Source organism: Tilletiaria anomala (assembly GCF_000711695.1).
Source record: "Tilletiaria anomala UBC 951 chromosome Unknown K437scaffold_85, whole genome shotgun sequence".
Taxonomy (NCBI): domain Eukaryota; kingdom Fungi; phylum Basidiomycota; class Exobasidiomycetes; order Georgefischeriales; family Tilletiariaceae; genus Tilletiaria; species Tilletiaria anomala.
In genome coordinates this window covers 19,978-43,132 of record NW_013546937.1, presented here as the reverse complement: position 1 = coordinate 43,132, position 23,155 = coordinate 19,978, and the positions used below count along the sequence as shown (strand labels likewise).

At 54.9% G+C, this 23,155-nt stretch overlaps 10 protein-coding genes and 1 non-coding gene across 11 annotated transcripts; 6 read left to right on the top strand and 5 right to left on the bottom strand.

Annotated features, from left to right (window-relative positions):
* The first annotated feature begins 17 nt into the window (after positions 1-17).
* K437DRAFT_258469 (Aldo/keto reductase) lies at positions 18-1,722 on the top strand. Its single transcript, XM_013386101.1, has 3 exons — positions 18-675; positions 742-1,290; positions 1,374-1,722. The coding sequence occupies exons 1-3, from the start codon at positions 251-253 to the stop codon at positions 1,615-1,617; spliced, it is 1,218 nt and encodes a 405-aa protein (XP_013241555.1). The 5' UTR covers positions 18-250; the 3' UTR covers positions 1,618-1,722.
* On the bottom strand, positions 1,637-3,015 carry K437DRAFT_249821 (uncharacterized protein). The gene is made up of 5 exons (XM_013386100.1): positions 2,839-3,015; positions 2,549-2,759; positions 2,135-2,485; positions 1,861-2,065; positions 1,637-1,782 (listed from the first exon to the last, which is right to left on the bottom strand). Exons 1-5 carry the CDS (start codon positions 2,864-2,866, stop codon positions 1,735-1,737), a joined length of 843 nt encoding a protein of 280 aa, XP_013241554.1. The 5' UTR covers positions 2,867-3,015; the 3' UTR covers positions 1,637-1,734.
* A 183-nt stretch (positions 3,016-3,198) lies between these two features.
* K437DRAFT_275585 (uncharacterized protein) lies at positions 3,199-5,249 on the top strand. Its single transcript, XM_013386099.1, has 4 exons — positions 3,199-3,548; positions 3,616-4,551; positions 4,623-5,002; positions 5,074-5,249. The coding sequence occupies exons 1-4, from the start codon at positions 3,290-3,292 to the stop codon at positions 5,203-5,205; spliced, it is 1,707 nt and encodes a 568-aa protein (XP_013241553.1). The 5' UTR covers positions 3,199-3,289; the 3' UTR covers positions 5,206-5,249.
* A 526-nt stretch (positions 5,250-5,775) lies between these two features.
* Positions 5,776-5,880, bottom strand: K437DRAFT_t47. The gene has a single exon. It is a non-coding gene; the product is annotated as a tRNA-Trp (tRNA).
* Positions 5,881-6,879: 999 nt separating this feature from the next.
* Positions 6,880-7,711, bottom strand: K437DRAFT_258465 (uncharacterized protein). The gene has a single exon (XM_013386098.1). It carries the CDS (start codon positions 7,411-7,413, stop codon positions 7,147-7,149), a length of 267 nt encoding a protein of 88 aa, XP_013241552.1. The 5' UTR covers positions 7,414-7,711; the 3' UTR covers positions 6,880-7,146.
* A 1,936-nt stretch (positions 7,712-9,647) lies between these two features.
* K437DRAFT_258461 (uncharacterized protein) lies at positions 9,648-11,276 on the top strand. Its single transcript, XM_013386097.1, has 5 exons — positions 9,648-10,312; positions 10,378-10,463; positions 10,532-10,645; positions 10,715-10,823; positions 10,911-11,276. Exons 1-5 carry the CDS (start codon positions 9,893-9,895, stop codon positions 11,019-11,021), a joined length of 840 nt encoding a protein of 279 aa, XP_013241551.1. The 5' UTR covers positions 9,648-9,892; the 3' UTR covers positions 11,022-11,276.
* A 500-nt stretch (positions 11,277-11,776) lies between these two features.
* K437DRAFT_181222 (uncharacterized protein) lies at positions 11,777-12,371 on the top strand. The gene is made up of 2 exons (XM_013386096.1): positions 11,777-11,835; positions 11,990-12,371. Exon 2 carries the CDS (start codon positions 12,036-12,038, stop codon positions 12,255-12,257), a length of 222 nt encoding a protein of 73 aa, XP_013241550.1. The 5' UTR covers positions 11,777-11,835; positions 11,990-12,035; the 3' UTR covers positions 12,258-12,371.
* A 1,233-nt stretch (positions 12,372-13,604) lies between these two features.
* K437DRAFT_181173 (uncharacterized protein) lies at positions 13,605-16,378 on the top strand. The gene is made up of 2 exons (XM_013386095.1): positions 13,605-14,183; positions 14,266-16,378. The coding sequence occupies exons 1-2, from the start codon at positions 13,830-13,832 to the stop codon at positions 16,135-16,137; spliced, it is 2,226 nt and encodes a 741-aa protein (XP_013241549.1). The 5' UTR covers positions 13,605-13,829; the 3' UTR covers positions 16,138-16,378.
* K437DRAFT_181154 (uncharacterized protein) lies at positions 16,207-17,370 on the bottom strand. Its single transcript, XM_013386094.1, has 2 exons — positions 16,603-17,370; positions 16,207-16,258 (listed from the first exon to the last, which is right to left on the bottom strand). The coding sequence occupies exon 1, from the start codon at positions 17,280-17,282 to the stop codon at positions 16,620-16,622; it is 663 nt and encodes a 220-aa protein (XP_013241548.1). The 5' UTR covers positions 17,283-17,370; the 3' UTR covers positions 16,207-16,258; positions 16,603-16,619.
* A 1,623-nt stretch (positions 17,371-18,993) lies between these two features.
* On the top strand, positions 18,994-20,154 carry K437DRAFT_275581 (uncharacterized protein). The gene is made up of 2 exons (XM_013386093.1): positions 18,994-19,729; positions 19,815-20,154. The coding sequence occupies exons 1-2, from the start codon at positions 19,211-19,213 to the stop codon at positions 20,022-20,024; spliced, it is 729 nt and encodes a 242-aa protein (XP_013241547.1). The 5' UTR covers positions 18,994-19,210; the 3' UTR covers positions 20,025-20,154.
* On the bottom strand, positions 20,133-23,120 carry K437DRAFT_258455 (uncharacterized protein). Its single transcript, XM_013386092.1, has 3 exons — positions 22,570-23,120; positions 21,725-22,503; positions 20,133-21,648 (listed from the first exon to the last, which is right to left on the bottom strand). Exons 1-3 carry the CDS (start codon positions 23,011-23,013, stop codon positions 20,157-20,159), a joined length of 2,715 nt encoding a protein of 904 aa, XP_013241546.1. The 5' UTR covers positions 23,014-23,120; the 3' UTR covers positions 20,133-20,156.
* Positions 23,121-23,155: the final 35 nt, after the last annotated feature.

The window sequence follows — 23,155 nt, the reverse complement described above, 5'->3', positions numbered from 1 at the left end:
AGGATTCTCAGTATTCAGTCAGTCGTGTCTATTACCTACCCACCGAGTTGTAGCCAACCAACCAAGTGATAGCTCCGCTTGAGGTGCAATAGAGACGGGTCCGGGAGGGGCGCAGACCAGCGAAGATCTGCAGCAGGTCCTTTTTCATATTTAAGATATGACTACAGCCACTTAATCGAGCCTCACAGCCCACGGCCCTCTCCAACAGTCGCACGCAGCCGGCTGTGATAGCTGCACATTTGACCCGTCCATGTCCGGCCCTCTTGTTTCGACAACAAGCAGCGGCGGTGGGGGCGAGGGTGGCCAGATCATCATCTCGGATGCCGCTGCGCACAATAGTGCAGTTGTCTCGTCAGCTAGGGAGCTGACCGCAGGGAATGCAGACGCAGGCGCAGGCGCAAGCACGCTTGCAACAGCAGTAGCAGCACCAGCACCAGTGGCCACCATGCCGCTAGTCCCACGCGCGAGCATGTCCATGCCGAAGATTCTCTACGGTACAGCATGGAAAGGAGACGCCACGGCGTCGCTCGTGCGGCAAGCTTTTCGCGCCGGATTCCGTGGCGTTGACACGGCTGGCCAGAGAAAGCATTATCGCGAGGACCTAGTAGGCGAGGGGATCGCGCTTGCTAGACGCGAATTGGGCCTCAAGCGCGAGGATATTTGGATTCAGACCAAGTTCGTAGATCTAGGGTGTGCGAAGCAGCGTCGCTCGTATCAAGCCTGAACATTTTTGTTGCACAGGTTCACCTCTGTCGACGGGCAGGACTCAACTGGATTCATTCCTTATGATCCCCAAGCGCCGGTCGCGGAGCAGGTGTGGGCCTCATTCCGACACAGCCTGTACAGCCTCAACCTGTCTCCCTCTGTAACAATCGACGCGAAAGGCAAAAAACGGGAGACCGCGTCAGGTTCCAAAGAAGGGCTCAACGCAAGCTCCACCGATGTCGAGCCGCAGCCATATATCGATTCATACCTACTGCACAGCCCGTTGCGTTCGCTAGAAGAAACGGCTGCAGCATGGGCCGTCCTAGAGGAACTGGTGCTCAGCGGGCAAGTACGTCAGATTGGCATCAGCAACGTCTACGATCCCCGGATCTGGGCGGCCCTGCGAGGTATGATGACCCGCGTCAAACCAACAGTGCTGCAGAATCGATGGCACGCCAGCACGGGTCATGACCTATCTGTCCTGCCGACGCTTAGCCCCGTGCTGTCGCCCAACGACTTTCCGCTGGACGAAGATGGATTTGCGGGCGAAGGTATTCGCTACCAGCCTTTCTGGACATTGACCGGGTGAGTCGACCGAACTTAGCTCCCTGCAAAGCGCCGCCAGGGCTTATAAGGGTAAATTCCCGCGGTTCTGCTCCTTACTGCAGAAATCCGTTTCTCCTCGAATCGACAGCGGTGCTGGCTGCGGCGGCCGAGTTCGGCTTGACTCCCGAGCAGGTGGTCTATCGCTACGTCTCTCAAGGGTTGGGGATTGCAGGTGTACAGGCGACCGTCCTCTGTGGGAGCACTTCCGAGTCGCACGTGCGCGAGGCGGTGCAGGCTGTTCAGTCTGGGTCCGACCTCGACGAGCAGACGATCGACGCGATACGCCGCGAAATCTATGGAGAGTAATGCAAGGGTGCGTTGTACGGAGTCGTGCCATGAGCGCGAGCGCGCAGGGGATTCGTTGTATGCTACAAGTATCATTACCCAATCGCAATGCAAAATTGATAGAACCGATCAATATCCTTATTCTTCAAAGTCTCCCATATCCATGTCTTTTGGTTCTTTCGGCTCCTGCAAAGTGGAGCAGAGCGAGCGTCCAGCATAGTCAGCAAGGCCGCAATTCGACAGCCCAGGACAGTACATGCTTACCTCATCCTCGCCGTATTGTAACGCATTGTCGATGTGCGATAGGACCGAGCCGACGCTGTCCTCGTCCGTCACGTCCAGCGGCATGAAAGACACCATGCTGAAATCCTCTATCAGTTGCACCACTGCTTGATTCAGCGCATGGAAACGTGGGTTTGTCTTGCTATTCACCTCGTCAACAAGCAGCAGCGGGTCGGGGTCGAAGTATCTGAATAGCAGAAATTCAGCCGTAGTCAGCGCCAGGGGATGACATCGGCAGCCGACAGCAGCAGCGCACCTCTCCATCTCTCTTCGTCGCCCAGTCTGTATCGCATCACCCGTCTCGCCTTTGGCAACGAGGTCCATCTTGCTCATCAAGTTGAGATGCGGAACCTCGAGATTGATCATTGCGCTCATTGCGCTGAGCACGCCAGCAAAATATTTTGTCTTGTCGTCCATAAACTGCGACTCAAGCAGGTAGCATGCGCATATTCGGAAGTTGAATTGCTGTTGCAACACGCTGATCAACCGGGACATGATGGGGAAGTGCGTGTAGAGTTCAATTTGTCCCGGGCAGTCGATGATGATGTAGTCGTCGTCGAATTGCCCTAGTTGGTCTTCGAGCCAGTCGAGGTTATCGAGCAGATATCTGGCAAGGAATGGGATCAGCTTGGCGGAGAGAAGCGTGTATCACTGCCCGTAGCGGACGCACTCGAAACAATATATCAATCCTCCATTTGGTCCCAAGCGCATCTCCTCCATGACGTCTTCCAGCGTGATGAGCTCCTTGATATCGATGCTGGGCTCGTACTCGAACCGTTCCGCCGCCGGATCAAGGTTGAACAGATGGACATTTCGGCCGATGCTCTGGGCATGTGTGATCAATGCTGTGCAGAACGTCGATTTGCCAGAGCCGGCTGGTCCTGAGAAGTGCGCAGGATCTCATATATTCTTTCAGCAAGGCTGCTTTCGCGAAATTTGGGACACCGTCAGCTTGCTCACCGCTGACCATTGCCGCATAGCGACCCATTCTGACACCTTGATGATCCGAACCAAAATTCCAATGTAATCACCAAGCCCAAAGATGAATTCGTCCGCTTCGACCAGTCCTAAGCTGCTCCCGCTGTACTGAGACTGTATCTTGTCTTGTGCCGTCGTGCTATGGTTTGTCAGATGTACAGCCTGCATGTGTACTCGATCCTCCCTGTAAGGCAAGCTCTTGTTCTGCCTGCGAAAGCTTGCGAAGGGGCCTTTCGAGGTGGGGCGGAACGCGGAATCCTCTGAGTCTGGAGAGTTATCGAGTGACGCGTCTCTTGTGTCTGCCTCTCTCCCCATACTTCCCATTCCCGCGCAAGCGACGAGCTCGGGCCCAATAACGTCACCTTGTTGATGTCCGCCTCTCGGTTCATTCGAGCCTGTGAGGTCCACGCGGGAAGCATCATAAGAATCAAGCATGTCCGCAGACACCGAAATGAAGGCAGCGGACGCGAAAGCGCCGGAAAAGGCGGCCAGCGAGGCCGCGCCGACGACGCCCCCTCAGGTTCAGCTGCTCGTCCTGCTCCGCCAGAACCTCGCATTGATTGAGCGCAGCGTCACACACATGGAGCCTCGCTTCACGGCAAGGATATTGCGCACACTGCCTTACACCCGCAAGCGTCTCACGCTCTACTCGAATGTTCTCGCCACGGCAGTCAAGGAGGGTCTCCAGCCAGGTGAGTACTTGGAGCATCTTATGAGCCCGCTCGCGATTGACACGAGCATGGCGTGCACTTTCCTCAGGCTCGCCTCTTGCTACTCAACTCCTGTCCGTCCTTCCCGAGCCATATGTACCGCCTCCCCCAACTACTCCTGCTAGCAAGGCAGCAGATGCAGATGCCATGGCGGTAGACCCTGACATCAAGGCGGACAAGAAGGATAAAGACGGCAAGTCAGATAGCAAGGACAAGGCCGAACCCAAGAAGAAAGCGGAAAAGGAAAAGAAGCCATTCGAGCAGCCCCATCAGCCGATCCCTGAAGCAACGCAGGAGCTGGAAGCCTATCTGAGCTTGCTTGTCACCATCTATTTGCTCGACTCGAGCAAACTTCCTGACTCCCTTGCGTTGGCACGCTCCACGTTCGCGAACATCGTCGCCGCAAACCGCCGCAGCTTGGACCTTCTCGGCGCCAAGGTCATCTACTATATCGGGCGTGGCGTCGAGCTTCTCAAGCTCAAGGACGGTAAAGGCGAAGCTCTGGCTGGCGAGCGCGGCTTTTTGCTCGCTCAACACCGGACTGCGTCCCTGCGTCATGAGGCAGAGACGACCGCGACGATCATCAACCTGCTGCTACGATGCTATCTCGTAGAGTCGAACCTCTACGACCAAGCCGACAAGCTGGTTGCTCGCGCGCCCTTCCCGCGTTCACAGGCCTCCAATGGCCAGATCGCTCGCTTTGACTACTATGTCGGTCGCATCCGTGCCGTGCAGCTCAACTACACCGAGGCGCACTCGCATCTGCAACAAGCTATCCGCCGTGCCCCACAACCGACGACGACCACTGCGAGCGCGGCGGCTGGCGCCGTGTCCATGCCATACCAAAGCGCCGCCGGGTTTTTGCAGTCTGCGCACAAGTTCTTTGTCGTCGTCGAGCTTCTCATGGGCGATATTCCAGACCGCAGCATTTTCCGCATCGACGCGCTCAAGAAACCACTTGCGCCCTACCTTGAGATTGTTCAGGGTGAGTATCGTCTTGAATAGCCTGTGACATCGTCTGTGACAGCACCAACACTGAGCTTGTTTATTTCGCAGCTGTCCGCGTGGGTGATCTGAATCTGTTCCAGTCGGCACTGTCGCGTCACGAGAGCCTTTTCCACCAAGATAAGACCTACTCTCTCATCCTTCGTCTGCGCCACAATGTCATTAAGACTGGCATTCGCATGATCTCACTGGCCTACTCGCGCATCTCGCTCCAGGATATCACAAAGAAGCTACACCTCGAGAGCGAGGAGGATGCAGAGTACATTGTTGCCAAGGCGATTAGGGATGGTGTGATCGAGGCGAAAGTTGAGCATGAAAAGGGCTGGATGGAGAGCAGGGAAAAGATGGACGTGTACGCGACAAACGAGCCACAGGTGCAGTTTCAACAGCGCATCAATTTCTGCTTGCAACTGCATAACGACTCGCTTAAGGTGCGTGCAGCCATTTGGGTAGACGTTGCGCTTGCAGGCTCATTCTAACATCCCCTATATAACTACTGTAGGCAATGCGCTATCCCCTCAACTACCACAAGGCCGAACTTGCCAAAGCTGCGTCTGCGCGGGAACGGGAGAGGGAGCTAGCAAAAGAGATTGCGGATGCTGACATGGATGACTCAGACGATGATTGGATCTAGTCTCGTACATATCGGCTCCCATGAACTTGCAACTTGCGTCCAACTAGCGAAATGTTGAATTTGGCTTGTGTCTGATCTCATGCTATGATCAGCAAGCGTGGCGGAGCATTTAGAAAGACAACAGTCGCAGCTCTGAGAATCGCTTGGTTTGCATGGCATTTGTGCTACCAGGCCTGACAATATGAGGCGAATTGGGAACTGCGCCCTCTAGTGTTTTTGCGATAGAGGCGAACAGCCCTTTTGTCCTCGAGAGTACAAGTTCATCTTGCAGGCACGGCCTTAAGCCTCGTACCTCGAAAGGACGAGCCCACTTACGCCACGAATGTATGAGAGGCGCATGGCTCATGGGATCAGGCGTGCAGACCCTGCATTCAGAAATATTTCGGGCGGCGTCTACAACATTACAACTCATCTTGCTCAACGCAGGCAATTAGACTCGTATCCGTTTGCGTTGACGAGTTCTTCAAGTCGACTAGCACGTGTCGTCCTGCGAAGAGCCTCTGCAAGTTTTGATCGGCATGTAGTTTGTGGTGTTCATGTAAAAAAAAGCCCAAAGGATCACCAAAAAAATGATCGCCACCCGACTTGAACGGATGACCTTGAGGAACCAAATTCTACGTGTTTGATCACAAGAATCGCTGGAATCTCACGCGCTACCAACTGCGCCAGGCGACCTTGAAATACAGATTCAAGATGCCCTTATAGCTCATGGAATCAATCCCTCGTTTTTTCATTTGATGATCTGTATCGCTCCGCTTTCACATTCATCGTAGTTCACCAACCAATCTGTGTATTTAGAGGGTAGAGATCAGCGCAGCAAGAGTCGCCAAGAGCATCAGTCTGGTCGACAATGCCAAGCTAACCTCTGCCCACCCTATGTGCGGGTGACTCATATTCAAAAATTAAAGTACTAGGGGCGAACCCCAGTTTATGCGCGCTCATCACGGACGGGGAACCGACGAGGGTGAAGTAGTTTTTGACGAGACGACATCTTGCTACGACGGTGCCACAATTAACAGCTATCGGGTTTGAATTTGTAATGCTGCTCTTGTCAGCATTCTTCACGCATCCTTCCTATGTATGCCAGTTGTCGCCGTGCAAGGGGGCAGTTTTGAGGACCATCCTCCAGGTTTGCCCCGAATGATGCGCCAAATGCAAGGTGTATCTCATCCAACGACGGTGCAGGGGGAGAGCGCAGCACTAGCTCTAGCCTCCAACTCCATACGAGGTGTTCAAAGTACAGGCTTGTATGCTTATCCAATGGCTCATCCGGGTGACATACAGAGGACAAAGCAGCAATAGACCGGTTCCAAAGCTTTTGCCTTACCTTCTCATGTACGTCAGGGCTTACCTAAGGAACGGCGATATGAGTATATCAAAGAGAGCAGTAGCTCGAATTCACGCACTTTTAAGATAGCAATCATATTGTTGAACATACTGGTATTTCGTGCGCGCTCGCTAACGCGCGGCTACTCCAGTTGAATGTATGTCGATGTATCACAGAAGATTGAATGTACATGAGCAGTAGTCCAGGTCGAGAATCGCATGAAATGATGCGGTTTTTGATATGATTTAGAAGAGACAGTCGAGCATCTGTGGAGGGGAAAATAAAAGAAAATCATGTCTTCATCAATCACCTGAAAGTCACTAGACGCCTTCCAAATACGTCACGGTGACCAACCTCGGCGCAGCACTGACAAGACAAGATAGGGGCACATCATCAGCTCTGCATTCGAAGTGGTGTGCTCAAAAGCAAAGGGACGCACAATGTCTTCCCTAAAAGCAGGTCAGTCACAAGCAGTCACAGAAAGAGCGCAGAATGTCAGTTTCAAGGTTGAGCGCAAAGCGCCTTTTGCAACTCACAAGCAGCAGCATGCACATGCTCCAAGCTGAGGTGTTTGAGGTGATGGTCAGAAGTCAGCACAGATCTGGTGTGGGGCCCTAGACATTTGGAGGACTCTCGCACGGACGTACACAGCAAGCAGCACAAGGACCGCAGCATCCGTGCTTGTCCTTGGCCGAGGCTTGCTTTTGCTGGAGCGGGGTCATACCCATTTGCTGGCCTTGCGGGTATCCTGCACGTACGAGGACAGCAATGACCATGAGTCTCAGTCCACATGCTTTCCGCCCCCATGAATGGGTACTGGCACCCACCCTGTGGGCCACCATAGCCTTGCTGCGGGTAGCCTCCCTGCTGAGGGTAGCCATCTTGCTGAGGGGGATACTTTGCGATCCCAAGCAAGGCCAAGAAAAGTAAGTGTTGCGCTCTAGGTAAAACAAACAGCCCGCGCGCAAGAAACTACGGAGGCAAACTCACGTACCCACTACCTTGCTGAGGCGGACCTCCGTAGTATCCTTGATTAGACATGTTGAAGCGACGGGTGAGTGTGCGACGATGAGAGTGCGTGTGACTATGAGGCGGTGAGGCCCGCTGCTAGCGAAAGGAAGCGCCGCGTGTTGAATTGAGACCTGAGTGTAGCGGATGCAAGGTGAACGGTGGAAGTTGCCGGGTTGCTTTATGGACGGAGACTATGGAGAGTTTGTCGAACAGCCGCGAAAGGATTGCCCCTGCGGTCTTTGCCCATCGACTCTCCGACCTCTGACAACTCAACAAAAAGTGCCGACGCGTGCCGCGTACCAAAGCGGCCAAGCGGGACTCGGTGAGTCGAGATTGTCTGCCTCGAGCCGCCGGTAGTGCGGCAAGAGATGCGGCAGGGGTTTGGCCATCCAGATCAAAAAAAAACATGGATGTGAGTGGTAAATCCACTGAATCAGGCAGGATACGCCAATAGTCAGGTACCCGGCGCCAGATTCCATGATTCCCAATGCTGGTATTTCCAAGAATCTCGCGGCTCGCCACTTCTTCAGCCTCAGGCTCCAAAGCCCATGCACTGTCTAGTGGGCAATGGCCAACTGGCCAAACAATACACTAGCGCAACGCCCCATTCCAGGAGGCCATAGCGTGCGTAGAAACCACAGATCTCCACCAGTCTCAATCGGAAATACATTGAGAGTGCGGACTGCTCTCTTTCGGAACAGAATACGCACTGTACAAGTGACCGCTTTAATAGTGTGTCGCGCAGGGCCGCGCACGCCGCCACGTGCTCGAAAGCAAAGTCCTCGCGTTAGTCTGGGACCGGAATCCGGCATCTGCATGCAGGACACTCGAAGCGTGAGAAGCGACAGTCGCAGAATTACATGAATCCCTAGCGTCGCCATGGCTTGCAGGCGTATAACTCGAATCGCATTTGCCCTCTTCCAGCCAGGTATCGACCTGAACAAAGTACGCTGTAAACATTCCATGTTTCGTGGGAAGCAAGTGGCGCAGAAACTCAAGTCGAACACCTGGGTGCCATGGCTACTGACGATCATCGTGCAACTCTGCCACTGTCCCTTCTTGAGTTGGCCAGCCCCGACACTGTCTGCGCCCCTGTCAGAAACCTCAGATTCCCTGCAACTTCTGAGCCCCTTGCCCTCGGGATGTTACCGGGGAACCGGAAGGGGGCCCGGGAAATCACCGTGTATGGCCGACCGCTCTCCCAGCCCCTCCGGGGGTTCCCGGGAGCCGAAAACCCAAAGATCCATGCTTTGGAGGCATAGTGGAAGCTGATCCAACCGATTATCTACCTATACTACCAAAATATGGAAGTGATCACATTGAAGTTTTCCGGGGCTACCGGAGCTCGAGTTCGAGCAGTCGCTTCCTGGAATGCCTTCACGGGGGGGCTCCGGGAAGTTTTTGTTTCCGGGGCCCAGCATTTGCCTGGTTTCCGGGCCAACTCAAGTCTCTCTTCCCCTGCCCTAGAGCAGACGCTGGATTCGTGTCCTAGACTAACGCGAGGACCGTGCTTTCGAGCACGTGGCGGCGTGCGTGGCCCTGCGCGACACACTATTAAAGCGGTCACTTGTACAGTGTGTGTGCTGTTTCGATAAGGCAGTCCGCACTTTCAATCATGTATGTCCGCTCACGACCAGTGCAGAAGGTGCGACCGACGTAAGCTCGCCGCTCGCGGTCTAGCAGAATGACGGTCTGATTCTGACCCCGGATGTTGTGGAATGCACAGCGGATGATGTAAAACTCATTCGCCATCCTGTTCTTCCTGGTGAAAATGCCTGGCCACATGTCATCGGGACGGGCATGGACGGGCGTGCAGTGCTCGAGTGCTGTCAGCTGTGCGATGACGAACTGTCGCCTGTGATGGCGTTTGGAGAGGTAAGGCAGTCAGAAATATCACATGCTAGAGATTTTGATAGCGAAGCAAGCCACAATTTGCGCAGCTCTGCGCCTTCGTCCCATAGGCATGTTGTTGCCCCTCACATGTAGGGTTGAAGGTTGTGTAGCGGTCGAGGCTTTGAACCCTGGGGAACGGTGGAACCCCAGTCCAACTCGAGCCAATTCAGATTTCAGACGGAAAGTTCTTGACTCTCGGGACCCGGGTGCGGCGACCGTGCGCTGCGAACCACTACAGGCAGTTGGTGCGGCACTCGGCGGGCTGGCGCCTGACTAGGCTACGCGAGATCACAGATTTCTACTCGAAAGATGATCAACGGCTGATTTCGCTCTGAGCACAAGCATGGTTGTGGTGTTGACTCCAACTGCACTCCCTTTGATATTCCAGCTCATGACACAGAGGGTGCCACATTCCCAAGTCGGCTGTATTTCGTGCACTTTCAGTGGTTGCCAGACATGCCTCGAAAAGGCGCTCGAGGTGGCACCACTGCTGCTGGCAGGGCAGGTGCCGCAGCGCAAGTGACAGAGGTGCCGAGCGCGCCGGCCCATACCTTCCAGCTCGTGGTGCTGCTCCTGTTGCAGGCATCTCTCCTCGTCCTTGCAGTCCTCTACATCCCGCAAGGCATCTTTTCGCGCTCTCTGGACCGACCCAGGCCGACGTTGTACTCGGGTATTTACGACATGCTCAACCCCCCAGATCAGCATGATCCCACCGCGGTGACGCAAAAAATGACCCAGGCACTCAAAGGCGTGTTCGTCATTCAGAGCTGGGTCGTTAGCAGACTCCGATGGTGGTGGGAGGTGGGCCAGAAAATTGAAAAGCGAGAGAGCATCACGGAGCTCAAGAAGAAGCAGGGACTTATGAAGCAAGCCGAGGTGCGTCTCCTGAAAGTCGCGACCGATGTAGCGAGACATTCAAACTCCTCATTTTGCTACTGCAGAGTCTCGTGTTGACGACGACCGCGTTGCCCATACCTCTTGTGCTGTGTTTCCTGCTGCTCATGCTCTTCGGCGCACCGGTCAATGGGTAAGTTACATGCAGGGTTTGTCCGAAGCAGTGGATTGCACTACTAATCGCCTCTTTTTTTATCACAGTCAATATACACCAACACTGACGCTGGCTGCACATCTAACGCTTCTGGGTTTGTATGCACCGCTGCACATTCTCGGAGAGGACTTCAAAAGCTGGCTGCGCATTTTCTCGTCCTGGTGCGCATGTCGCTCTCCCAAAATGCAACGTCACCCATCGCTCACGCCTTTCGTTCTTTCATATTACAGGCCGGCAAACGCAAGGGAAAAAGTGCTGCTCGTCATTACGGTGGGGCCATTGTTCGGAGCCTGGCTTTCGTCTGCAGCACTCGCACTCGACTGGAACCGTCCCTGGCAGGTGAACAAGCCATGCGAGCTCTACACTGCATGCGAAGCACTGACACATGACCATATTTCCTCCACCATTTCATGCAATGCTCCTCAGGCCTGGCCGACACCTTGCGTCCTAGGAGCTTTAGCTGGTACTCTGGGAGGTAATGTCGTTGCAATCTTCATCTACCTCTTCCGTAGGTCGCAATCGTCAAGGGAAGGTTAACGACGAATCATCAGCATCTTATGTTGCCAGCCCTTGTACGACACGCAAATACGTGCCACAGACTGTTTACCGCTGTCACACGTAGGAGAGGCGCTCGCAATGACATGGCTTCGTGACCGCGTCTCCGCCCACGTTAGGGTGCGCCCTTGCCTTCCTATGACTGAGTCTTCAGTTTTCGATACTTTCTAGTGCCGCTTCAAGAAGCCCGATTAGAGACATCTGTGATGAACGGGTCGAGGGCCGGCATGAACGAGAGGGGAAGTTCGCTGCCACCGCCGAAGTATCCCCCAGCCCAAATTGAGGAATGTCAACGTTTTGAACCAATGACCAAAAAGTTCCCATAAAGTAGTTCTTTTTTCAAAGTGGTTTCCTATTTGTAGAAAGTCGAATGAATCTAGATGCTGGCCCATTGTCACTCTTGCTTCAATATGTTCCCCGCACTCCACACTTTTCGCCTCTTTCCGCTGTGGTGGGTCATTCTGGTTTCAGAATCAGGCGCATCATGTACAAACTACACACGTTACTGCAAGGGTACCGCGGGCAGCCGGGCGTCGCCGAGAGCCGAGCTCCCGTCCGTGGGGCTTTTTTGTTCATAAGTCAACGACAAACAAAATAAACGAACAAAAGGACCAGATCGCTGGGAGTCTCGAAAGAGAATATATGTATTCGGAAAATAAGCAATATCCCAATGTCGCATCATCAGTCTGTACATAAGTCTTTGCTCGCCTGTATCGTATTCTGCACATTCGTCGCAACTCCCATACCATTCAAATTGGACGTAGGTGCGAGGAGAGCAAGGGGGTGCTAGAGCCTGGTAGGTGTGTTGGCGGATGCTTGCGGGGAAACTGTTTAATGCGAGCATCAAGTAGTAAATATGTTATGAGAATATCTGACATCTGGCAGCTGATATGCATCAATCAAGCTTACATGGGCAGCTGACAACTGACACTCACTAGCCCTCCCTTCAGCGAACGGCAGCACCCATCAGCAGACAACAACCAAGGCGCCGACAAGATGTTCCAGATTCCAGATGCCCAAGCGAGCGTGCCTCCAGTAGCCCGCTCATCCAGGCTCTCCTCAGCATGCGCCATGACCTCTCGTCGCGACTTGGCCGAATGCTCGCAAAGTTCAGAACAGGCAGAGCGGCGGCCCGTGCGCTCCAGATGGGCCACCCCACCGCACTCGTATCGCACTTGCATACATAATTCTCTTTTCTCGTCAGCAAATCCCACTTAGCATTCGTAGCTCTATGCCGCTGTGAGCACGAAGAACCGGGCTTAGTCTTCTTGAGACGATGTGCAATACAGGCATCTTAGCCGCAGACAATCGCAAGTAACTCGCCCCTGCCCAGAGGTGTCTTCATTCGCTAGTCGGTGAGTAAAGTGATCATGCCGAGATGCACTTGCTCTGAAATAGACAGCAGCTTGTACGCATAAGAGACTGAAATACTTCAGGCGCAGCCCTTCCCAGCCTTCCCTCTAGCCGCAAGCGCTGCTTGCTAGATGGAAGAAGTGAGGATCCGGCGTGGGGGAGGGGGACTTGGCGGACTCACTGGCGGGGTGGCGGGCCCTAAAGAGCGAGAATGCTGATAGCCGCGGTCTAAGGAAAACAACGCCCAGGACGTGTCTAGGGCTGCCCAAGACCACTATGGTCTGTTTCGCCAGTCTGTTGCCTAAGCCAGCCCAGCCACAAGGGCCAAGAGGGAACTTTCGTCACCAGGGTCCAGTGCGCATTGCTGGATTTTTGCGGGCCTGGCACAGATCTTTTCAGATCTTTTTGGATCCAGGAGAAAAGACGCACCAGTGACCTCTGACACTAGATCGGGACAATGGCGATTTGTGGTGTTGGCGCGCAATTGCAGGCAGCGGGCAGGCCAGAAAACGAAGGCGTATGGCGTACCACTCTCTAACACTCGTCCCATCGCTTCATCTGCAAAGATTGGAGCGAATGACATCTTCTGTCGCTGACCGTGTACAGTGTACACACCGTCTAAACATACTCGTACACACCTAGATGACCAACATATTCATTTCACGATTGCGAATTGCGACTGCGCCTATGAAGTGCGATTGTTGCGACCGTCGGCTTTCACAGTAGACCCATCCCTAGAGGCGCAGATGCACTTTATGAAGACAGGGGATAATAGCTAGATTCATAGATGTCTGAGGAACATGTAAGTGCATATACCACAGTTGAGCATGAGTGATGGGGTGAGAAGGAGACCCTCCTGTGTATGCTGAAAGTGGAGCCCATGCCACAGCAAATCTGAATGTGAGGGCACGTGCTCCTGTCCGTCCTTTCACAACGCAATAACGAATAAGGTTGTGCGTGATGTGAGTACATATCCGCATTTGCATCGCTGCATGCGGTACTTCCACCTACTAAGTTGAAAGCTCACGTTTGCCTTTGCGAGCATATGTGAGCAATCACCATCAACAAAGGGGTCTGCATGTGTAAATTGACTACCATGTTGTCCTCGTAATGATTATGACTCGTGCAGCCGAGGCATTACGAGGTGACACATGATTGCACATGCCGTTACAGTACCGGCTGCGTTCTCTGCTATAGACTTCCATCAGCTATTACACTCTCACCACCAGAGTAGCTCGATCAGCTCATCGCCGCGTCTGAGAAGTTAGGGCCGGGGTCAATCAGTCAAAAAGTTAGGAGTGCATCATAGCCAACCTTTCGAAAGAGCGGCATATAGTCTCGCGAAGGCGGCAAGTTGGGCAAGCTGTTTGATATCGAAAGATGCGTGTGCTTCTTGACGCGGAACAACGCTGATACTCAGCGAAGGCACAGCGAGCCATGTTTCCGAGCCCGGGTCAGGGGTTGTCCGACCGGGTATCTCAGGATGGCGAGCTACCGCATTTGCTTTTGACGCCAGCTTTGTTCCAACACGATGCACCACAGGAAGATCTGTCGCCGCTAGTTCAACTGCTTGAAAATGACCACCCGTACTCTTCTTGGCTAGGTCAAGCAAGCTCCAGCAATTCTTTCGCCACTTTCGCACCCCTCAAGCAAAGCCAGGCTGTACCCACATTTCCCTTGCAAGATTCAAGTCCTACAATCGTGAGCGAAGCCGCGTGGCTCGCCAGCATATCACAAGAAGGTATGACTGCGCTGCTCGAGTCCATAGGAGATCTTGATACGTCACAGAGGGTGAGCACGGCCAAACATAGATCCTAACGCAAAGCTTCATAAAAGCTAATGGAATACTAACAGGTGATCTGGAATCCTTCAGAGCGCCAATCTTGCATTACCCAACTTCAGCTTCCCCTTCGACCGCAGGCAATTTCAGTCAGGGTCGCAATTGCAGAGTCCGCCGGGGAACTTGCAGCGTAATGTTCACAGAGCATCCCATCGACGCCGCCCGATGACATTCGCAGGTACTTCTAGCGGTGAAGTTCTGGAAACCGGTCAGCCAGACCTCACACATGCTCAGGATCGGTGGTCATCCTTTAGGCCGCGCACTCAAAGCAGCCTCTCGGTTTCGAGTGATACCGACATGGACTTGGAAAAAGACGTCGGAAGTCCTGGTACCCATTCATCCGAGGCTTCCCTTTCGCCATCGGTTATCTCTCAGCAATTGACTCCAGATAGTGAAATCTTGCGTTTGCAACTTCAACAGCAAGCGGTCGGTCCACGCTTCCAGGGGTGTACAGAAGAGGCCGCCTCCGAGTCGACAACGAATCCAACTTTGATGCTTTCAGAATTGTGCATTTCGCAACCAGATAATTGCAATGCCATTCTGCACCCCAGTACAACACCGGGGCAATCATTCTCTCCGTCAGATGCAGCAGTGGGACCGCGCCGACGACCCTTGCGCCGAGACCATACTGGGGGTAGCATAGCTCCGACGGCTTCCTTGTCTGCTCGTGCTGCAATGGGAATGAGAAGTCAGAACGCTACCTCTTCACAGCATTCTCTATTTTCGCATCTCGCCCTCACAAGGCGACGGAGCCCGGTTCAATCCCTTCACGGCCTCCCCTCTTCTTCCTCTTTTCCAGGCATAGATCCTCCTGGCCAAGTCGAGACTTCTTACGAATTAAATGCAGGTGGATGGCGACGGGGCAAGTCCCCCAGAGGTGGTTCACAGCGCATGCAAGCCAGCGAGGATGCCCTTGACGATTCGGGGATGCAGAGAGGTTCATTATCTGGCGGCACTTCATCCTACCCTACCGACACATCACGTCTAGGCAGCAGTTTTGATTGCAGGTCTGCATCGACGGCTTATGACTCGTGGCTTTTTGACGAATCCATTACGCTCAACCAGCGATGTAACTCTGGCGTCAAAACACCCTTGTCATCTCCTTCCGCCAGTGCGTACGACATTCTGCCAGAGCAACAGTCGTCACAGCCAAGGCGGAGTGTGTCGCAGCGTGTTAGTGATTGTCCGCAGTCATCATCATCATTAGGGGCCCGTGCCACCACATGGCCTCGCTCAAGACCCTTGTCCATGGTATCAATGCCTACTGGCGGGTCTGGCGCCAGCTATGGTCTCTCGCAGCTTGACATCCGCAATTTGGGCTTACATCAGGCGTCAGCTGCACGACCTGTATCGACGCTCAGCCAATACCGCGAGGCAGGTCGGCGAAGCGGGCATGACACCAGCCTGCGGGCCAGGATCGACACAGTCTCCGGCAACCTGCCATATCGGGGGTCCTATGTTGAAAACCCGGCTGATCGCTACGATGAAGTGCGGGCTGCGCTGGAAACACTACGCCGCTTTGTCGCGCAGTCTCAATCGCCTAGCGCAGACACCTCAGCGTTGGCAGGCGACCACAGCCGCTCAGCATCAGTCACACATTCCTTATCAGAGAATGCATGCCCTCCAAGCGCATCTTTACAAGCTCATTCCTCGATGAACCCCAGCAACCGCGTGCAGCGTCCTCCTCCGCGCGTGCCACTGCCCCCACGGGGCCAGCGCGGGCAGGCGTCCTCATCAGTAGCGACGAGATCTTCGTCCACTCGAGCGACTGCCAGCAAAGACGGGGTCGCGCATGAAGAGCGAATGCGCGTGCTGCATGACGTGTCGGAGCTCATCAAGGACCTAACGAAGCGCAGCGACGATTACATACGGATGCATGGAGTGGCCTTGCCTCCGCCGCGGTGATCGACGACTACCTCAAAAAGCATGGCTCTCCGAAATCATCAAAGGCACACTCACAGAATGTATGCTGTGCGTTGCATTGCAGGGAATCTATCCGAGCTCAACGCCGCAAAAATATACCCTTCTAGAGGAGTGCCACAAGGGCGATAGTCAGCATAACTCCAACAAATACCACTTTCAACAACAGGAAATTTCTACCGCTTCAATTGTGGAAACCTACTTCCATGTTTAGCATTTATCCTGCTCGTTCCCCACCCTTTTCCCTGTCCACGCGTATAGTTCGCTTCTCTTCCATCCTGGGCGCGCGCCCGAACTCATCCCACAGTGCCAGGTAGCACTCGAAAGCAGACGGCTCATTCCAAACCCACACACTCGCATTTGCATGTATTTTTAAGCAGAAGCAAGAGATGGTAGCATTGAGGAGCAGGATTCTGTCGCTGAAAAGAAACCCTCGTTCTATGCACTGACCCTGCTGCCGAGCAACATCAAGGCGCAAACAATCTACCAACGCCTTGACACCGCTCGCAAATGTCATCGCCGAAGAATAGCCCCTCAATTGTCCCTGTGCCATCGCAGTGAAAACATAGCCGCCCACCGATTCGCGGATCGCCTGGTTGTAGTACCAGTGCACCAGGCGGTGGATACCGGCCAGGGCCTGTGACATGGACATTGGCAAAGCTGCCGTGGTGCAAGTGCGGGTGTGACTGCTGCGGCGGGAAGCCTTGGTGCGGGTATGGTGCGTATGGCAGGGAACCGGGAGGGCCTGTGTGAAGCGGGAATGATTGTTGTGCGTACGCGTGCTGCTGTGAATAAGGGTAATGATAGAGGGACTGACCCGGCGGTACCAGATGCGCTGCCCCTCCATCTGAGGGTCTGAAATGCCCTTGCCCCATTTGTTGGCCCTGCTGAGGTCGGTTGGCCTCTCCCACTCTCTGTGGTGGTAACGTTTGGTTCGGATGGGTCGTAACGACTGCCTCGTACGAAGGCGGCGCCTCGCCGTCCGGTTCGTCTGCCTCTGCTTCTGACGTGCGTGTCACTTGCGGAGGGTCAAGACGGGGATGTGGCGGTGGGTGCGACGGTGGCGAGAATTGTTGCTGCCCATGATGAGGCAGGGGTTGAAATTGGGGAAGGCTGCTTGCATTGGACATCGCTCCCGGATAGTCGCCTCCGCCATGGTGATTGTGGTGGGGATGGTGATGGTGGCTGTTATGATGGGCTAAGACTGGCAATGGCGCCTGCAGCGAATACTGTCTTATGTCGATCCTACCGTCCAAAATGCTCTGGAAGGATCGACCGTACCTATCCCAGCACCTCACGCACGGATTCAAGACGTCTGCGCGCTTGTAGCCCGTCCCGCGGCATTTCGAGCACGGGGACAGGCGCGGCGGGTAGAGCAGAAGACGCCCTTGAAGAAGCAGCGGCTGTCCTGGTGTCGGAATTGCGCTAGGATGATAGTTGGGCAGTAAGGGGACCGCCGAGCTGGCGCTATTACCACTGCGGTCATGGCTGCTATTGCCGCTACTGGTGCTGCTAGAGCTTCCCACAGCAATGGCTGGATGCTGAGGCGGTGCTAAGTTTGGCGGCGAACCTGACGGTGGCGCGAAGCTTCGCTCCGGTCCTCTATCTGGCGGTGGACCTGATGGCGGTGCGTATCTGGTCGCTGGTACTCTTGGCTGTTCTGAAGAACTAGAGGCCGTTGAATATGATGTCGTTACTGGAATTGCAGCAAGAGATGTGGAAGCAGTCAATGAAGGCTCCTTGTTGAATTGAGATGATGAAGGAGCCGCCGGAGGTGACCTAGCTGGATTAAGGGAAGGGTGTTCGATGTTTGCTATGGGCTGAGCATTGGTAGGCAGCGGCTCTGTCACAACATGAACATCCGGACCGGGATCATCACCATGGTTCGAGCCAGAATCGGAATCAGATTCTGGCTGAGCGATCTCTTCGGCGGGCCTTCCATACTCTTCTGTATTCGCATGTTGACCATTCGTGCCTTTATTTCCTGTATTGTAAGCCGGAAGGCTTGCTTCCAGCTCAGCCAGCTCGAATGGGTCGTGTGCTGCTTGATGTCGAGATGAGCTGTGCATGTGCGAGTTTGCGGCCTCGCTGGCGACCGCTGCGTCTGTACTAGCGCTCGACGATGACTGCGGAGCTGCAACTTGCAGACCACCTGACTCTTGTTCTATAAGCGCTGCAAACGGATTAGTCGATTTGTATGCTGATGTTGCCGTCGAGCTCGACGCGACAGAGGACGAGGATGGCAAAGCACCGGCTGCGCTGTTTGCGCCTGCAAGCCCATTTGCGTCGCCCATGATTCTAGCTTGTAGCTACCTGCCGGGAGGAAAGACCGCGGACTGATCTGTGAGGCTTGAATCCACGGCAGCTTTTCGCGCTTCACAGTTTGAGAATTGAGTAAAAGAACTCTACGATATCAAGGCCACGGACGTTTACCGTTTGGTCGAGTCACGGTGCTCGATCCTACGCCAGCCGGCGAGAAAGGAGGCAAAGGTAGGAGTCAAGCGCCACAGGCACGACACGTACAGTTGCGCGCCAAGTGGGTGCAATGGCAAGAAGGCTGTGAGCTTCCTGCTTTGTCAATGCCATGAAGTTCAACTTGTATGAGCCATTGTCAAACGATGCAGGCTGCATCTCGGTGTCAGGTCCATAGAACCAAACAGTGCACTCCTTGCAGGGTCACCAAACCTCGTAATAACTCGTTTGGCGGAGTGATTCCCCGATGCCCGCCCAGCGCACTATGAACATCGTTCATTTGCACCGAACGAGCATCTTTGAACACGCTATAAACAATTGACAAGAGTACACCATCCACCGACTATAGACTGATAGACTGGTGTTGGAGCGAGCTTTTGATAGTTACGTGCTTTATGTTGATTAGATGGATGCTTGTCAACCTGTAGGTGGTAGGGTTGTTCGTTGTTACCCCAGGGACAGTGTCCTCCATGCTGCAACTTGCGACGTGTTTTCGCATTTACCCGGCCTGCTCTTCCAGCCCTCCGATCTCCTGAGCTGGGAACCCATCGATCGATGCTCTTAAACGCCCGTCACGGACGAGAGAATGGTCTCCCCGCCTGACCTGCTCCTCTCATGCCTCGGCCTCTCTCCTGAGCACTCGCGCTCCCGCCCTCATGGTTTATACAGCCCTCTTGCAAAGGTAGCCGACCCCCCAATCCCACTACCAGCATCAGCCAACTGCATCTTCTGCAACCCCACACGCGCCGGCGGCTTCCGCATCGTCCACGAAGACAACTCGTTCATCGCCTTTTACGATCGCTCGCCCGCCGCACGGGTACACCTGCTTGTCGTCCCTCGAGTGCACATTGCCAACGTCAAGACCCTCCGCAGCAGGAGACAAGGGGAAGGAAAAGGAGACGGCAACGACGATGATGCCAAGCTGATCAAGCAGATGCATGCCTTTGGGCAACTGGCAATCGATATTGCCGCGAGAGAATTGCAACATGATACGGACAAGGGAGCAGGATGTGCCTCGATAGAGACACGTGCGAAGATGAGGCCTGGACAGGAACGATATGCGGATGAAGTCGGAATACCAGGGGCTAGACGCTTCGGCTTCCATGTGCGTGCTCATCACCCTCCTGGGAACCCCCATTTCCTCTTTATTGGCCTTGGCTGACCACCAACCACGCCTCACCTGCTCACAGATTCCACCTTTTCGATCTGTCGATCACCTGCACCTCCATTGTCTGCTCCTCCCTTTCGTCTCCCCTCTTAAAGCGCTCAAGTACCACGTTACGCTGCCATCCCACGAGCTCGGCATACAGCATTATAAAGGCTACAGTTGGTTTGTCCAATGGCGCCAGTGCGTTGACATCCTAGTGCACGGTGGCAAGGTGGGCGTGCGCCCGTGTTGATGCAGCTGCGAGATCAATAAGCTGCCAATATACCATATCAGATAATGTGGAAATGACAGACGGTGCGCACGCACATACAGACCGAGCCTATACACTCCAATCATGTACATAGATTGCAAGCATATACCCCTATTACAGTGTTAGTGCATCAGCAGCGCAAAGCTTGACCACAGCGAGTAAGCCAGTATGCGCCCCGCTGCTGTTGCCGCCCGAGCCGGCGCTGGCATACCCATCACCAAAGCTTGGAGCTGGTGAAGCAGTGCGACTCGGCGCAGCGCTACTATTGGCCGACAGGTATTCATTGTGCTGACTGCCTGTGCTAACGTCTCCATTGCTTCCGCCGCCATAATAACGGCCTGTCCGCCTGCCCGATTTGTCCGCATCCATACCGGCCAGTCGGCGCCCGCTGCCATCCTCCACCCGGAGTTCCTCGACGCTGGCACCAGCAAGCAAGACATCCAGATTGAGCTTAGCAATCGCCGAGAGCACAGTCTTGACGCTCAACCCGGACGCGACAGGAGGGTCCGCAGGTCCTACGGCGCTGCTGTTCGCATCTCCTTGCTGCTGCAATTTGGCCTCTACGGTCTTAATAACCAACTCTAGCACCTTCCAACCGGGCAGCTCGACGTATGCTTTTTGCGGCAAAGGCGGGCTCGACGCTAAGAAATCGGTGAAGGAGAGAAAGGACGCGGCGCTATGCGGAGTCGGGGTCACCGGCATCGGCGTCAATGGACCGCTGTCGGAATTCGTCTCCCCAGCAGAAGATGGAGGCGCGCGTGCATCAGTAGGCGAGGAGCCGGCGACCAAATGGGGTACCAGCGCTGCAGCGAGCCTCCGCAGCATGGCGCCCGAGCGAACCACCTCGTAGATCAACTGATGCACCTCCTTGGGCGAAGGGAGGAACCGATCGGATTCGAGTAGTGCGGCGCTGAGAGTGCACAGCAGCTGCTTTCCTGCCCGCCGCGCCGCATCTTGGTACTGCGCCTCGAGCTCGCCAATTCTAGATGCGAGGAAGGATGCGAAGGACAGCAGCGCATGCCAGTGCGCGGACCAGTCTAGATCGAGCATCGTGCGCGTGGTGGCCAACAGCGCGAGCGCGTGCGAGACGAGGCGCAGAGCCAGGAGATACCCCTCCCCGTTGAGCCGCCTGCTGAGATTGTTGCGCAGAAAGATGCTGGCGTTCAGCAGGATGTAGTGCATGCTCGTCTGCGGCGGCGCGGCGACCGCACGCTTGAATATGCTAGTGGCCAGGGCCATTGAGCTGGCAGGCACGATACCGCCCGTGTGTCGGTGCAGGCAGATGCGCATGCGCTGCAGCTCGTGGGTCTCTAGCGGCCGCAGGAGCGACTCGGCTCGCGCGCACTGAACGAGGGAAAGCAGCGTGGCAAGTGAGAGGCGTGCGCATGCTGCGGAGCGCGCATCGGCCGCTGCGTTCGCATGCAGAAAGGTCGACATGCTGAGCAGCGAGAGATGCGGAGCGATAGACGGCAGAGTGGGCACGCCTCCGGTGGATGCAGAGGCTAAACCGCCGTCTGCTTTGCCGTTTGTGAGGGCGCCGACAAAAGCGCCGTTCAGGTGGCTCAGAAGAAGAATGGGCAACAGCGTGCAGACACTGGGAGCCGGTCTGTACGCAAATAGGTATGCCAGTCAGTCAGTTCGCCTCGCCCGCCTAAGGAAGATGCCTTGTTTACAACACCTACAAAGTTTTCGTCTCACAAGCTCTCCCGTTACTTTTCCCTGCTGGAACTCCGTCGACAGCCGGAACGTTGCTCTGCCTGCTAAAAATCGCCCCAAGACCCCACAAGCTGCTCAGGCCGCTTGCATGCTGCGTTTCCTGCTCGCCGCGCTGCTCATATGCAGCAATGACACCCTGTTCCCACACTTCGGCAGATGCCTCACAGATACCAGCCGACATGCTTGCCACGTCGACCCAGTCGGCTAGGCGACGCGCGTAAGGATTCCCGGAAAAGACGGCGTCGTATTCGATCTCACCCAATCGCCTTGTGAGCGGCAGGGAGCTGGTGCATAGCAGCGTGAGACAGAGCGACGTTTTAATTTTGACTTCGCGCAGCCACGGCGGCGATGGAGTAATGTACTCGGCTCCATTCTCTCTACCTGGCTTCAGTGTGTTAGGCTCGAAGGTAGAGGTACTGACGGCGGAGAGAACAGCGGACAGAGAGGGAAAGAGGTCTCTGCGGAAAAAGGCACTGGACAGGCTCGTTTGACCCGCTCTGGCGGTCCAGACAATGATCAGTTTGAGCGTAAGTAACAATTCGGCACGTCGTTCGTCCGTGTCGCTTCCGTCCGAGATGAATTTTGGGGATGAACGAGGGCAGCATCGCTGCAGGGACAGCCGAATGGTCTCGACCAAAGCGAGGAGGTCAGCATCGGCATTCGTCACGCTGGAGCAGAGGATCGAGATGATGGAGAGTGCCGACAGCGATTTGGACAAGACTATGTCCGAGAGATAGACAAGGATCTTCGGTGCACAAAAGTGACTCGTAAGCTGGCAACTAGGGATGACACATGCATCCACATCACTCACCTGCAGCGCATTGTGATGACGAGCCTCATCTCGATCGTTCCACGCCTTCAGCGAGTACTGCCAGAGATGCCGGATGTTTGTTCTGATCTGTTCGCCTTTGCTGCCAGGCTCTTCATCGAGAAGCACTCGGATGGGAACCGTGGCGGTCAGCGGCTCCCTTAAAGCCGACGGTTCGACGGGGAGGCAAAGCAAATCGGCGAACCACCTTTCTCGGCGCTTGGCGAGCAGTGCATTTGCGCTGCTCCCTGGCGTAAAAGAGGAAGACGATGACATAGCGCCTGCTGGCTCATGCTTTTCCTGCGCCGGACCATGTGGATCAGCGGCGGTGCCGTCATCGCTGCTGTAGTAGTACTTGTTCGCCCCCTCTAGCCATGGCTGCTTGCCTGTCAGCAGCGCGGCGCAGGAGAGGGAGAACTTAGACGCGATCGAGCTGTGCACCGCCATTTCTCCTTTCTGTCGCCGTTTTGGATGAGAGCAAGACCAGCTTGCATGCCTCTTCTGTGGGCTACCGACTGCGCGTGTAAGTAGCGCCTGCGCCTGCTGTTGTCTCCTCTTGTACGCATCACAAGCAGGTTTGGCTTTTCTC